Source organism: Anopheles arabiensis, chromosome 3 (genome assembly GCF_016920715.1).
Source record: "Anopheles arabiensis isolate DONGOLA chromosome 3, AaraD3, whole genome shotgun sequence".
Lineage (NCBI taxonomy): Eukaryota > Metazoa > Arthropoda > Insecta > Diptera > Culicidae > Anopheles > Anopheles arabiensis.
In genome coordinates this window covers 75606203-75621189 of record NC_053518.1, presented here as the reverse complement: position 1 = coordinate 75621189, position 14987 = coordinate 75606203, and the positions used below count along the sequence as shown (strand labels likewise).

At 39.9% G+C, this 14987-nt stretch overlaps 1 protein-coding gene across 2 annotated transcripts in view; it reads right to left on the bottom strand.

Moving 5' to 3' along the window:
* The window catches only part of LOC120905093 (gamma-aminobutyric acid receptor alpha-like), a 68424-nt gene that overhangs the window by 10376 nt on the left and 43061 nt on the right, over positions 1 to 14987 (bottom strand). For both annotated transcript variants that reach the window (XM_040315790.1, XM_040315791.1), the window contains exons 6-7: positions 11956 to 12038; positions 5865 to 6128 (exon numbers count right to left, since the gene is read on the bottom strand). In XM_040315790.1, coding sequence (XP_040171724.1) covers positions 5865 to 6128; positions 11956 to 12038 — 347 coding nt within the window. The remainder of the gene's footprint in view (positions 1 to 5864; positions 6129 to 11955; positions 12039 to 14987) is intronic.

Genomic DNA, 14987 nt, shown 5'->3' with positions numbered 1-14987 from the left:
TACTGCCACTCCTAAAAAACCTTTGGAAATCGTTCATATGGACATCTTTATAATTAGTGATAAACATTTTCTAACCCTTTGCGATAAGTTCTCAAGACTAACCATGGCGATTCCTTTACAATCAAGAAACGCTATACATATACTAAAAGCACTAACTCAATTCTTCGCTAACGTTGGAAGACCTTGTTTGCTTGTGATGGACCAAGAATGTTCGTTTAAATCCACCACAATCAAACAATTTCTTGAAGAAAATAATATAGAATCTCATTATACAAGTGTTGGTCAATCCTCTTCAAATGGAACAATTGAAATTGTCCATAGAACAATAAGAGAATTGCACAACATAATCTCACTACGAGATTCTACAAAAAATTTATCAACTACTTCAAAAATTAATTTGGCAGTCTCAATTTACAATGATTCTATACACTCTCAAACAAACATATCCCCTAAAGAACTATTTTTCGGCTTCAAAAACGAAGATCCTATCCCTGAGGACCTTCAAGAAAGAATTAAACAAAAGAGGAACTTTATAGAGTGTATGCCACAAAACAAAAAGAAAAAAAATCCAAATACATAGAAAAATTAAACAAAACACGAGAAGAACCAGAACTATTCAAAGACAATGACACGATCTTCGAAAGGAAAAGAAATAATTTAAAACACGAAGAAAGGTATCGCGAAACGAAAGTTTTCGATAACCTAGTTACAAATATTTTAGACCGAAATGGAAGAAAAATTCATAAATCAAAATTGAAAAGGAAACGAAAAACCTAACATACCATTTAAATTCTTTCTCATCCTTACAGAAATCACAGCTGAATATTATAAAAACTAAAAATGAAATTTGGAATGATTCTTTTCCTCATAATAGTTTGGACTAATTCAAAACTTATAACAGCAACAATTTACAGAGAAATTCCTAGAGAAGATAGAATAGTCGCAATAAAAATAGGAACGGCCAAAATAAAAATTGGATACCATAGAGTAATACATACAATAAATCTGGAAAAAATAGAAACTAACCTTAACTATATTCAGAATTTAGCCAATAATATTAGCCTAACCAATCATCTTAAGGACACCTTAGACTATAAAATCCTATCAGCTTATAAGAAATTAGGAAATATAAGACCTAGAAAACAAAAGAGAGGCATAATAAATGGTTTAGGAACAATTATAAAAATAATCGCAGGAAATCCAGATCAAGAAGATTTGAACATAATTAACAGCAACCTAGAACATTTAGAACATTCAGAAAACAAAATCATATCCAACATTAACGCTCAAGTTAGAATTAATTCCGAAATAGAAAAATCAGTGAACAAAATTACACAAACTCTTAAAAAAATCGAAAATCAAATGAATAATCAGATAAAAGTCGTAAAAACTGAAATAGAACAAGTAAATCTTATCCTGAACATTGATAACATTGTACAACTGCTAGAAGACATAGAAGAACAGATTAGCTTTGCTCGTTCTAACATAATAAACAAAAATATTCTATCGTCAAACGAAACGGAATATATATGGCAAACACTAAAAGATCAGAAAATATTTCTAAACTTTAAAGAGGAAATTTCACAATATGTTTCATGCATAGTTACAGCAATAGGTAAAAAAATATTTCTAGTAGTAAAAATACCGATAGTAGAGCGAAAAGAAGACCTCTTACGAATAGAAACTCTAAACGTAAACAACACCCGAGTAGAGACGGATGTAAAATTTGTAGCCAAACATAAAAACACCATTTTCAATGTTAACGAGGAGTGCACGATTTGCAACAACCCACAACCGCTAAACGACAAGTGTATCTCAAATATCATCAGAAATCATCCATCTAAATGTACCACCACCACGAGCTCCGAGCATACGATAATACGAGAAATGAAACCAGGAGTCATTCTAATCGATACCACCCTTGGAGTGCCAGTCATTGATTCATGTTCAAACAGCCAAATAATAGCAGTACCCACACTAATTGAAACCGGCAATTGCACCGTAAAAATCTTAAATAGCACATTTACTGCGCATATTGATGTGTTAGACCAAGAAGACTACTTCCTACCCTTAACTGGCAGCAAAACAGAAATAACTCTTAACAAGCCAAGTATACAAGATCTGCACACAATGCATATTAGTAACATACATCAACTCCATACAATAACACTCCGCTTACGCACGCATACAATTGCAGGAGGGATATTAATTGTTGTTCTAACAGGCTTTCTTATAACTGCATTTTGCATCTACAAACACAAAACCAAACATGCAGAGAAGAAAATGTCTACCGAAGCTATTCACAACATCATCCCACTGCAAACGTCGGTAAGTCGATCGAGGACGCTCGACGTTTAAGGAGGGAGGAGTTATGTACACATGCGCTACGCGCTATGATACAGGTGCTGAGTAAGAAAACGGTCGCAAGCGAGCCATCGATGTTACTCCACGCGCGGAGTCAAGTTCCAACGGGAACTCCACTGGAAGCAGGTTCCCACGACCAGGTGTGGTGTCGTATGCTCAGACGGACCGAGGCAACATGATCATCATAAACGTGGACGACAACGTGACCGGCAAACCTGGCAGCACCGAAAACACCAGCCTAGCTAAATACCACCGAATCCAGAAGTTAGCTTTAGTCTTAGTTTAGCAGTTCGCAAATAAAGATCCCCAGTAATATTTTTTAAAACTTACTCCGGGTTATCATAAACATAATTCATTATTAACAAATAATTAAAAGTAATTCTCTAGCAATACGGCCTTTTTGGACCGTTACTCCTGAATAAAAAAAAAAAAAGTAATTCTCTATTTAACTTCACTTTCTTTCTCGTCCTTTCTTACTTTTTGTTCACTTTGTTTGTCTTTTATTAACTTGGTCTCTTGTCCTATTCTGACCCTTGAAATAAGTCGAACGGTTTCATCGCAACCAAATATTGTAATAAAATAATCCAGCAATATTTAAAGCAATATTTTTTAATATCAGCTAAAAGAAATATAGTCGAAAACCACTAATTTGCAACACGATCTGGCTGTTCTGTCTGATTAAAGAAAATCAACTAATAATTCATTTACTACTGATTTAAAGCACAAAATAGTTGCTTCAATTCAATTTAAATATTAATTAATACATCCTCACCAATTATCCAATTCGATGCAAACGTTTCAGTATTCTAATTGGGAAAAGTCGCTAAATGTAAACCTTTTAAAACCCCTTTAAAGCGTTTCCCTTAACAAAACCACACCAATGCTTCTCGCTAAAGCTCTGCCTCAAAGTTTATGCCACGATCATCATCCCGCAGTTCGCTAAAACTATGCAAACTATTTTTCATCTCTCTCTCTCTCTCTCTCTCTCTCTCTCTCTCTCTCTCTCTCTCTCTCTCTCTCTCTCTTCACATCTCACCACACACATAAGGCACATGATTCTCCTCTTTTGGTTGGCATTACTATTTCGGTGCCAGAAAGTCGGAAATAATACCGGCTACACCAGCAAAAGCAGCAGCAGCAGCAGCAGCCGTTTTGTAGCGATAATCTTCTGTAGCGGCCACCACCACAAAAACCGCCAAGCTTCCTTCGCCACGCTCACCGCTGGTGGTAGGGGTAAATATTCCACCACGGAACCAGTGGCCGTGGCATCCTGCGCGAGCTTGACAAAGCTAAATTGATTCCTAACGAGATTTATCCTTTTACACGGTGAAATTGATCCACTCAAGACTCGGGCTACATTCCTTCCGAACCGGCAGCCAAACAAGCAAGCAAGCGAGCAACGGAATCAGCTGTTTTCAGCTCGTTCGGTCGGCGATTTTTTGCTTGTTTGCTTGTTTCATTGTGCTGCCGCCGTCCAGGATGTTTATATTGCAGCCGTTTGGGAGGTGCGGGCCGACAAAAGGAAAGCGACGGGCAGCAGTGAGAAAATTTCGCCCCGGAAGGAAGCAGAAAATGCCATCGTATTGTTGCGTGGAAAAACGGGCCGAGAGAATTGAATTATCTCGCGGGTCCGGAACTGGAAGATAATAACCTTGAGCTTGAACGCAGCACGATGAATGGTTAAGCTAGCAAAACACTGATACGATTTCAAACGGTGAACAGGTAACAGCTTTCGCTCTCTTTCGGGTTTTCTAGGAAACAGGTAATACTGCGCTGGCTGTTTGGATCAGGCACGGCGACGCAGGGACGTATGGAGTAGAGCATAAATTTAATTCTGACTATTATTTTTAACACCGTCGTACCGGTAGCAAAACACAAATCACAGCCAATCATTAAAGGGGTATGCTTGTTAAGGAAACACTTTCCCATTTGTACACATCATTATTGCAGGTTGGAACATGCAATAAGTGTTTTGTAGTTTTTATATATATTTTAGAGTTTACATTTAGAAAAAGAAGTATTTACAATTTAGTAAAAGAAAAAAATCTACTGCCAATGTATCAACAAGACAGCGAAAGGTATCGTTAATAGAATGAATCGCATTTTGCATACCTCTAGGCGCTTTAAATCTTTATAGATTTGTTGTGTTTTATTGTACCTCTGGTTCATAAGCTGTACTGCGGCAAGTAGATAAACCGGATCGATTAGGAGGATCGATAGAACTTCCTCCTGATTTGGATGATCTCTTGTTGCGATGCTTTGAACATTGGTCAGCGCTAGTAGCGTTTCGCTTGATCGCAGCATCCTTTAAAGTTAGCGGAAGGAGTGAGAGAAAGGATACACACTCCGCTCGTCATCTTGCTTCTCGTATGATAAGAGCATGTGATAACCGCCAAATAAGAGAGAGTAAGTTTTAAATATTCTAGTGAGAGCGAGACAAATGGAGAAACCGGAACGATTAGGAGGAACGATAGAGCTTCTTCCTAATATGGATGATCTCCTGTTACGCTAGTAGCGTTTCGATTGGTCGCAGCATGCCGAAAAGGGAGCGGAAGGAGTGAGAGAAAGGATACACACTCCCTTCGCTTGTAATCTCTAGTATGCTAAACGAGATCAAGTTCAAAATCTAAAAAGCAAACTTAAAGCATAAGTGGAGCTGAAACTCGCCAATTGAACACTATAACGTGGCTGCCAATTACCGCCACGTAGATTTTGGGCAGTTAGAAAAAAGCTTATTTTTTCTTAAATTGCATCTAGGGTATCTGAAGAGATTGATACATTTTTAAAGATTGTTTCATCCCAAAATGTTCGGATTAATTTATTCTTTTTCATCAGTTCCACAAATCTGAATCAGAGTTTTTCATCAGTAGCCTAAATTAATTTCCCGATTTAAAAACAACTCATCGTATTTACCAGTTTAAATAGTTCTAATGCATTTGAGGAAACATCATGCAACCGCACGAGCGCAAGAAACTTTCTCCATTTCACTATATCCACACAGAACACATGCTCCGGTGCCCATGAGATGAAACACTTTCCACTCCGCACCGTATGATTCTTTTCATCCCAACGTTTCTATCCACCCAGCAAGATAAAGATAATAATCCCTTACCACTTAGCGCGCAGATTTGTTCGACAATTTAGATTATAGTCGCTTTGAGCGAAGCATCACCGGGTTCGCTTTCGCTTCGTGTAACGATGATATCCTCTGCCCATTATCTCCGGTCTGGCATAATGAAGATTCCATTCGGAAAGTAATTAAAAAATTTAATCTCTTCGTCGACCATATTTGATAACGCCCAACCTGGTGGTCTCGAGCGAGGAGAAAGGGAGGAATTATGCAAAATAACTTGGGACGGTGCTGACCAGACAGAAGCCTGTGATGAATACGTGTTCCCATACGATCCGAAAAGTTTCTTATCCCAAGGTAAAGACTGTTTGCTATCGAACTCACAGCCACATACTCGCTCTCCTTCTATGCTTAAGCGGTATATACTTACACATGTAGAGTTTGCCGTTGCCTTCGCCACCAGTTGCACGTCCAACGCCACCGTCCAGCCCCAGGCCGAGCTCCAGGTCGGCGCTGCCCATGCCGTTCAGCACGGTCGCACCGGCGCTCGCCGTGTTGTGCACCACCCGATCCGTCACGTTTCCGGCCGGCCATTCGACCAGATCGAACTGAGACAGCTTCATGTCGTCGGCGATGGTGACGGCCGTGCGACCACTGTTCCACCGATACAGCACATCGTTCGTGGTGTAGCCGACTGGAAAGGCAGGGTCGAGCAGAACGCAGGCAAAGCGGAACCGGAAAAAAGGAAAAGAAGCGAGAAAACGGGAAATAAATACACTCGTAACAAGGAAGTCTCCGGTGGGACCTGACGGCAGGGACCGTGTGGAGCTTTCGGCGGACGTCTCTGCTGCTACCATGTAATTAGTCTATCCCATTTGTGCGGATAATTCGGACGTAATCGTCAGGACGAAACTACTCATTATGGCTGCACATCTTTAATGTAATTAACGAAAGAAGCAAAAATGGTTGCCTATTTGATGGGCGTTGCTCAGATCTGGGTGTGTAGTTTCCCGTGCTTGGGCGCGCGCGCGGTTGAGATTGCACATTTTGGTCGACTTTCGTCTTTCGTGGTATCGGCTCCAAGGACGTTTTACAAATTCGCTTGATAGAGATAGTTTAAATAGTACTTTTGTTGGGCGATGTGAACGGAACGATGAAGGAATAATGGATAAGAATGAACGACACACAATGTTACGTAAACGGGATAATAATATGACATCAAAAAAGTTAGATATGGTAACTTTTCTCTTTAACTGTCCAAAGTATGTAGTAGTGATGGAGCGGTCATCACTCAACTTCCCGGCATTTCTTCAATAATTCAAATAACAATCTTCAATAATTCACGCAAGATTCATGAATCCCGAAAGATTCACAAAACGACAGGGATTCATGGATCTTAAGGGATTTATGAATCTCAAAAGATTCGTAGAGCTTGAGATTCTTCTTATTCTTTTTCTTGGCGTAACGACCTACGTGGTCATGCCGGCCTATACAGGCTTTCGAGTTTTCTTAGCTAGAAATATGCAGCTGGACAGTCAGTTCTTGCTATGAGGAGACGGTCCATACGGAGACGTCCTCGGTGCGAGGCTTCAACCCACGGACAGATCGTGCGAGTGGACTGCTGCACTACAGGACCGCAAAAATTATATATCGATTAAATCATCAATTTCCAAAGATTCATGAATTTCCAGAGATTCGCCAAACTTCAAAGATTAATGAATGTTTGAAGATCTATGATTCTTTATGGATTCATGAATCTTTGGAGATTTGATTCAAGGTTCGAATTACGAAAGATTCGTGAAACACAACCCTATTCCCAACATTAATGTACAAGATTGGGAACATAAACATTCAGGTATTACTAACAGATGTCGTTAAACACAGTTATCTCAGCATCCACAATTCTTGTGAACCTTGGTTACAAGATTAGTAGCTTTATGGTTGTTATAATCTACTGATCTTTACTAATAAAAACAATAACATCTCATCAATCTCATCAAAACCTACTTAAAATTTGAAAGCGAAATCTTTTGGAAAACCGATGTACCTGTGAGATGGATAAACTTAGGAGGATTTGAACCAAACTTTTGAACCAAACTTTTTGGATTTAAATTATTTGCTTAGAATATTATATGTTACATGTTTTATCATACTAAGTTACAGTCAATCATTATTAAATAAATTATGATAAAAGCCGAAAAAAGATCCATAAAAGTAAAATTTGTTGTACGATAACAACTACCATTATGTGATATAACAACTGTTGAGTAATATTCACTTAGATGGCTAAAATGGGTAAAAATCACAAAAACCACAAATCTGATTATTATGACCTCAAAATCAAATCAAGAAGTAAAACTATCACCACCCACGAACCCCGTTGCTTGCAAAAGTTTAAGTAAATATCAAACGCACTTTTATTGCTGTCAGTGTGCTGCCCGCGCTAGAAGACGGAAAACCCAATTTTTACACCCATTGCAGCGGACGTCAATCCATTTCACACCCGCAGCTATCTGTCTTTTCCATTCCAGCGAACCCAGCCCGGCAAGTTTTGTGCTTTACAAGAGCTTTACGATGTTTTTCATGAATATTCAACGGACTCGAAAGCGTGATGCGGTGGCCCGTTTGAATGCTGCCACTCTGACCGCGTCCTTAACTCGTCCTGCAAACGAAGGCAATGATGATGGCGATGATGATGATGACGACGACAGAAACGCTGCAACACGCTGCCATTGATATGCTTTTGCGAAAACTTTCACTGCACTTTTGATGCGATTTGTTGGGGCGTATTTTCGGCTGCACGCGGCAGTAGAAATTACATTCAGTTTTCACCGATTCACAACCTTCGTATGCACTTTAACTGTTCCGTTTCTAGTGCAAACTGTGCTTTCCGCAGCTCGTAGCTTGCAGCCGTGTAGGCTTCACTCTCGCAGCCCGGGCTTAGTGCAATTTCTTCCTAAACGACACTTCTCACCTCCCATTCAACACCAGCGAACACGGTGCCATGCTGGCAGTGTGAATGTAGTGATTAGATCTTTAAGTGGATTTGCATACAAATGAAGAGAATAGTTGATTATGAGCGAGCGTCGGCCTCGGCCACGATTTATGCCGGCGCGCTTATGCATCGGTCGGCGTTCGGGCACGCTTTGCCTGCGATGATTAAATTCTTATAAACCGGGTAGGGAGAGGTTGGTTGGAGGAGCACTTCCTCTTCACTGCCAGAGGCAACCATAGCATGTAGTTTACTGTTTGGAATCGGTCAAGTCCTACCAAACGGGTGAAGAATAATTGAATCAAAACGATTCAAATCACAACCATTGTGCGTTGCGGGCGCGGGTGAAGTAATTCGTGCACAATCCTTTAAGCTGGTGCGGTGGGGGGGAGATTAGACGCATACCAATTGTGCTCCGTCGGCGTAATGGATGCTTAATTTAATCAATTATCTTTAGGTAGAATCACAACTGTAATGGTGACGAAAAATATGCGGACTCTGTCAACAGCCGTCATAGCTAGCTGTACTTTAAATCTTTAGCATCTACTGTAAGATTTATGTCCCCTTTGTGGTGCGGTTTTTTAGTTATTTTTATTACTGTATAATTATGACTTTAAGACCTATGAATTTGAAGCAATATCATCTTTAAAAAATGAGGCTGTTATTTTCCATAATAAATTGATGTCATGTTAAAGTGAACGATTAGAGTTCATCTGGAAAAAAACAGAGCAAGAAATCCTTATTTTAAACATATTTAGATCACAGGAAGGTTCAGATAACGTACCAGAATGTGCATAACGTTTAATGCATTGGAAGTGGTGTATTTAGACAAATTGAGGACATCGTCCAGCAACAACGGTTTTTTTGTCAATAGAGGTCATTCAAGAGGGTATGACCATCGGAGCCAACTCCAACATCAAAATAAGGTGAACCAACATGCTTGGGGTGACTTTGGAACATCATTCAACATCAAAATAAGGTTTTCCTGTTTAAAAATCTCGATTGAAACCGGTTTGATCTTCTTCAAGAACGGCATGGAATAGGCAGTTCTTACTTTGTTCGTTCCTATCTGTCCATAGATCCAGTCAAAAGTTCTAGTCTAGTCGTTCGTCGACATAATTTGCGGCATAAAACCAGAACTATGTTTAAAAATTCTCGTAGAATGCGACAAATTGACGAATAAAAATGACAATTGGTTGTAGATGGGCCAAAAAAGGAAAAGGAGCCGTCATTTAGACAGAAAACAACTGCATGCGACTCGCGAGCCTCTCGAAAGATTCAAGAATCTCAAAGGATTTTGAATCTCTAGAGATTCATATATCTCCAAAAGATTCTGATTCTCTAGGGATTCATGTATCTCAAGGGATTTATCAATCTCCTAAGATTCATAGAGCTTGGACATCTTCACACCTAAGTTCACAGTCACACCTAAGACAACCTAAGTGGTCACACAGCCTATACAGACTTTCGAGACTTCTTGGCATGTACCACGCCAGCACGATAGTTTATTTTACTACGGGCAGACGATTCATGCGAGGTTTGAACACTCGAAGTGCATGTTGTTAAGTCGTGCAAGGTAACAACTTTAGCATCTTTTTCTTCTCATTGTCTCAACATCCGCTGTCGGTCAAGGCCTGTCTGCACCATTAGAGGGCTAGGCTTTCAGTTACTCATTGATTACCCATAGCAGGATAGTCAGTCCTACGTATGGGGACTCGGTCCATTCGGGGCTTGAACCCATGAAGGGGAGTTGTTAAGTCGTACCACGAGACCGGCTAACAACTCTACCATGGGATCGCGCAAATTCAATGTTTTGAAAATCATACCTTTTGAAAGAGTAATCCCTGGAGATTCATGAATCTTATAGGTTCTTCATGAATTCATGAAAGATTCATGAATCTTTCGAGGTAGCGATACGATTCGAGATTCTAATCACTCATCGCTGAAGATTCAGATGAATGGAGCTAAACGAAAGAGTTATGAAACTCAACACTAAAATCATTGTTAAAAATTTATTCAAAATAGTATATTTTCATTATACAAATTTCATTTAAAGGCTTCTTCTCCCAACAAAATAAAGATCCTTTAGTGGAAAATCAAATCAAATGTCATGGCACAATTCAAAACTTACCGAAAGTATTGTTGTCCCGGTGTGTCCCACATAGCCACTGAATGCAAATGAAATCTTTCTCCTCGCAAAAGTTTTTTGGAGAAAAGTGTACACACCACAATGACACGCAGGAAATGCAAATTACTCAAAGTGTTACTAAATGCAACAAGCGATGCAGTTTACCAACGCTTACTCCACCCTGCAGCGGGAGAAGCATCGTAAGCTTCCTGCTGCCCTGGCCCTGGTGTAAGCCACCATTTGCACCATGCAAAGTGAAAATGCGAAACGGGAAAGTGCATCGCAGCGAAATAAACTATCCACACGTGTAGCAGGTTAGTCAAGCCGTGTGTCGGTACACATCCGCTCGATCACTTGTAGTGAGAGCAAAAATATTCACAAAGTTCGAGCGCGTGAGTAGTTTTTGGAAAGTTTTTCCACCCTTCTGTTTGCAAACACCTCCCGACGGCTCCAGCCGCAATCGAATGGCAGGCGTTTTGTTTTTCTGTGCTTGTGCAAAACAACAATTTTATTCCAATTGGTCTACACAAACACACACTCACGCGTGCCGGATCCGGTTCGCTGCAGTCGACTTCCGCCAGAGCGGGCAGACAAGTTTAGTGTGTGTGTGTTTCCCGTTTTTGTTTTCCACTTTTCTTACCATGCTCGACTGCCTGTTCACCTTTACCTGATCCTTTGCTACTAACTCACAAACACACAAGGCGCTACCGTTGGAAACGTGTGCAGTAAAAGTTTACAAACCCGGAAAAATCATACCACATCCGGAACGCACTCGCACCCGTGCCCGTGCTGGTGGTGAAGCGGCGCTGATGAAGGTGAGATTTATTGGCTTCCGGTTTCCACGGGTAACGCAGTTTCCTGTGGTTTCCGAGATGCTCCAACGATCACCGTCATCATCATCATCATCCAGCACGGCACGGGTACGGGTCGCCAGTTGCAGCAACAACTAAATGGAATGGAAAAGGATTCCCACGCCTCGCCAGGTAGCGCGGCACGTAATCGAAATCCGTGTGTTATTTTTCACTTTTATGTTTTGCACCACACCCGCGTTTTGTACGTCTGTGACCCATATCGGTGACATGTGATTGCAAGTGGTTTAAGGTATTTTGCCAGCCCGTCAATATGTGTTCCACCGAATCTGGCACTCGGGGTTGAGAATGTGTTTTTGTTACGCGACCGCAACCACAATCGATCAACTTTCCGGTCGACGGTGCGCCGGGGATTTAAATATCTAACTGAAAGCACAAATTGAACGGAAACATTCGTTTCGGGATAGGGAACGGGAACAGCTGTCGTGCTGGAAGTTTAATCTGCAGACGAAACGAAACACAATCCAATAATGGTATGGGAAAAGCAATTCGCTTGTTGTTTTGGTTTCTTATTTTAGCAAACATTACTTACACGAACCAAACTTCAGTGGACATCGCTGCGTATCCATCGGGAAGTCCTCCAGGTTCATCGGGCAGCCGGCCTTAATGGTGAGCCTGCGAAAGAAAGCCAATACATACACGGGCGTGTGTGTGTGTGTGTGTGTGTGTGTGTATGCACAGCGTGAAATCAAACTCAAATTATGGTACAAGCTAATCGATGAGGCGGAAAAATCTTAACCACACAAACGCGCCACTCCGCGTATCGTATAACCAACGACTGAATCACAATATCCACAGCACTTTAATAGGATGCACCGGAGACACTGGACTGCATGAAACTAATGGAACGATAATTGGCAATTTGCTACAGTGAGTTCGGCCGGGCCGGGACGGAACTAGTGCGATGAGGATGGAAGAAATGGATACCCAAGCCTGCCACGCTGTACTCCAACGCAATTGGGTGGAAATAGTAAACCGACGGGTACAATCTAGCTATCTAGCTATCTAGAAGATGGAGCCGCTCAAGTACTCGCTGGCTCGCGAGTGGCTAAATTTGCTTCCCAGGCAAATTGTTGTCTTCAAATTGGCTTCACTTTGCTTGGCTGAAGTGCTCGAGCGCAATTGTGTTGCAAGAGCGTTTCGAATATGAAACCGACTGTAAGATAGATTTTAATTAGTGTATACTAAGAGAAACCTTTTCTTCTTAAACGTTTCCGACTGCCACTGGCAGGTAAACGGGGAGCTAATGAAACATCGCGGTGTAGTTTAATTGTTTATTTGAACCGTATTGTGTGGAAATTTGGCTCAAAGTTTCAACAACTTCTTCGTCGAGCAAGCAAAATATGACGATCTTGCATATATATATATTTTTAGATTTTTTAGTCTCAAAAATTTGAATCATTCACATGACGCCTAAAGATATGCAATCTCATATGCAAAACGTTCATAATCAGAGTTCCATCAGAGGCATTTTCAACGTCTTTTTAAAAATATATAAAGAGTTTCCTAACAGAATGCTTATTTTTATTCTTCGCATTATTTTGTAACTACAGTGGAGCGCAGTTTATCCGGGCTCATCGAGACTTGACCTAACCCGAATATGCGAATAACACTGATAATAAGTCAAATGATATATTTTATCACTAATTGCTGATTAGATTTTGGAAAATTTTCTTATTTTTTGATAAAAATAATCCTGTTTTTAGAAACTTCATGTTATTTGAGAATATTTGAAATTTGCCATGAATAGTATTGTTTTTTGTTATGACAATGTGTTGTGATAATCGTATTTTTTTTTTCAAATATTCTCCTCAGAACACAATATCATCTTTGTATTGAACTGTCATTTCTCAACAGCACGGATAAACGGACAGCCGGATAAAAGGAACCCGGATAAACGGCGATCCACTGTATATTAATAAATGTCATAATAAAGTGAGAAAGTGAGTTTGAGAACAGTGATAGTAGTTACCAAAAAGACGAGACGAGAATACTTATAAGAACAATTTTTTTATAAAATTTTAAATCTTTTAGTGCATATTTCTATGATTTTTAAAAATCTCTGACGTATTTTATTTATTGTTTTGCATACATTATAACCAATTTTGCATGTTCAAAAAAAACAACATTGAAAAACTGGCATAAAAAATTACCCTGGAGAAATTTTAATCAAAAATTTAACTATAAAAATTTCACATCCTTTCCAATTCAATAAGCTAATAAACATAGACATATTATTTATTTTCTAAAGGAAAGATTCTATTTTAAAGTACGGTAATGATGATGTTTTTGAGCTATTAAACGTAAGAATTGAATACTTGAACGCTTTCTAGTCGACAAGCATTTTGGCTGAATGTTCGAAATTTGCCAGACAGTTTAATATTACAGGGTGTCCTCTAACAAACTCATCAACGTAAACTTCATTTTCAATTAAATTTTAATATCGTCAATAGCGTGTTCAACGCGTGTCCTAGCAACAAGTGACAGATCTTTCGAGTTCCCGTTGACAGTTTTGAAATACGTTTGAAGGGTTTTCAACACATCCTTATGGATTTCAAATGGTTTGAGAAACACTGAATGAAAAAAATCTATGAGTTTCCCGTATGCAAAACTTATGCAAAACAGGATTCTGGACCTTTCCGGAACATGAAATTTAACCATTGAATTAGCACTATAGTTACTTGTTTTTGAAACACCAGAAGCGTTATTATTCTTTTGTTTTCTTTTATACGTACACGATCATCATAAAACATCACATTAACCGACTGATATAACAGGTAAATAGTTCTCACGATCTTCTTACGTTCCACTCCCCATAAAAAGTGCGTTTGTTCAATTAATTTCAGTTCGGCCTGTACGTTCACCAGTGTTCACGAGTCTGCCCGGCTTGCGTTTGCCTAAATTAAACCCATTCCCGTCAACCAAAGCACTTGTCCATAAACTGTACTACCAAGTGGTCCCTGTTCCCCCTCTTACACTCTCGCATCCTTCCAATTGCATCGCCTGCGTACAAACCATGGCAATGAAATTGAATTCCCCCACGCAGTCTGCCAAATTAATCCCCCGGGCAATATTAACTACAGCGCGAGCACAACTCGCGGCTGCTCGTTGTAGTTTGCTACAGACCCGAAACAGGCGCCATCCGCGGACCATTAGATCGGTCCGATCCGAGCAGCTCGTTTGGCATGCAATTTGGCGGTATTTAACGAAGGATTTAAACCGTGGCCTCGGGAATGGTGCGCCTTCTCACCTGGTGTGGTTCAAAAGCAGGCCATTTGGTGTACCTAAGGGAGTGGAAAGGTGAGTAAATCGATAGCGATCGATGATAATGAAGCAACAAATAGCTGTCGTGGTATTGAAAAAAAATGATAGCAAATCTTCTTTAATTTAAAATTATTAAAAATATTAAACGGAGTACATCAAAATTTGGAAATTTAATTTTTTTAAAGCTTTCAATTAATTGAAAATTTTTATTGAAATATTTAGTTAATTTTTCTAACTTTTTAACCAACATCATGTTTCCCATTGATTATCACATTCCTATTGGACAGGCTGAACCAAATC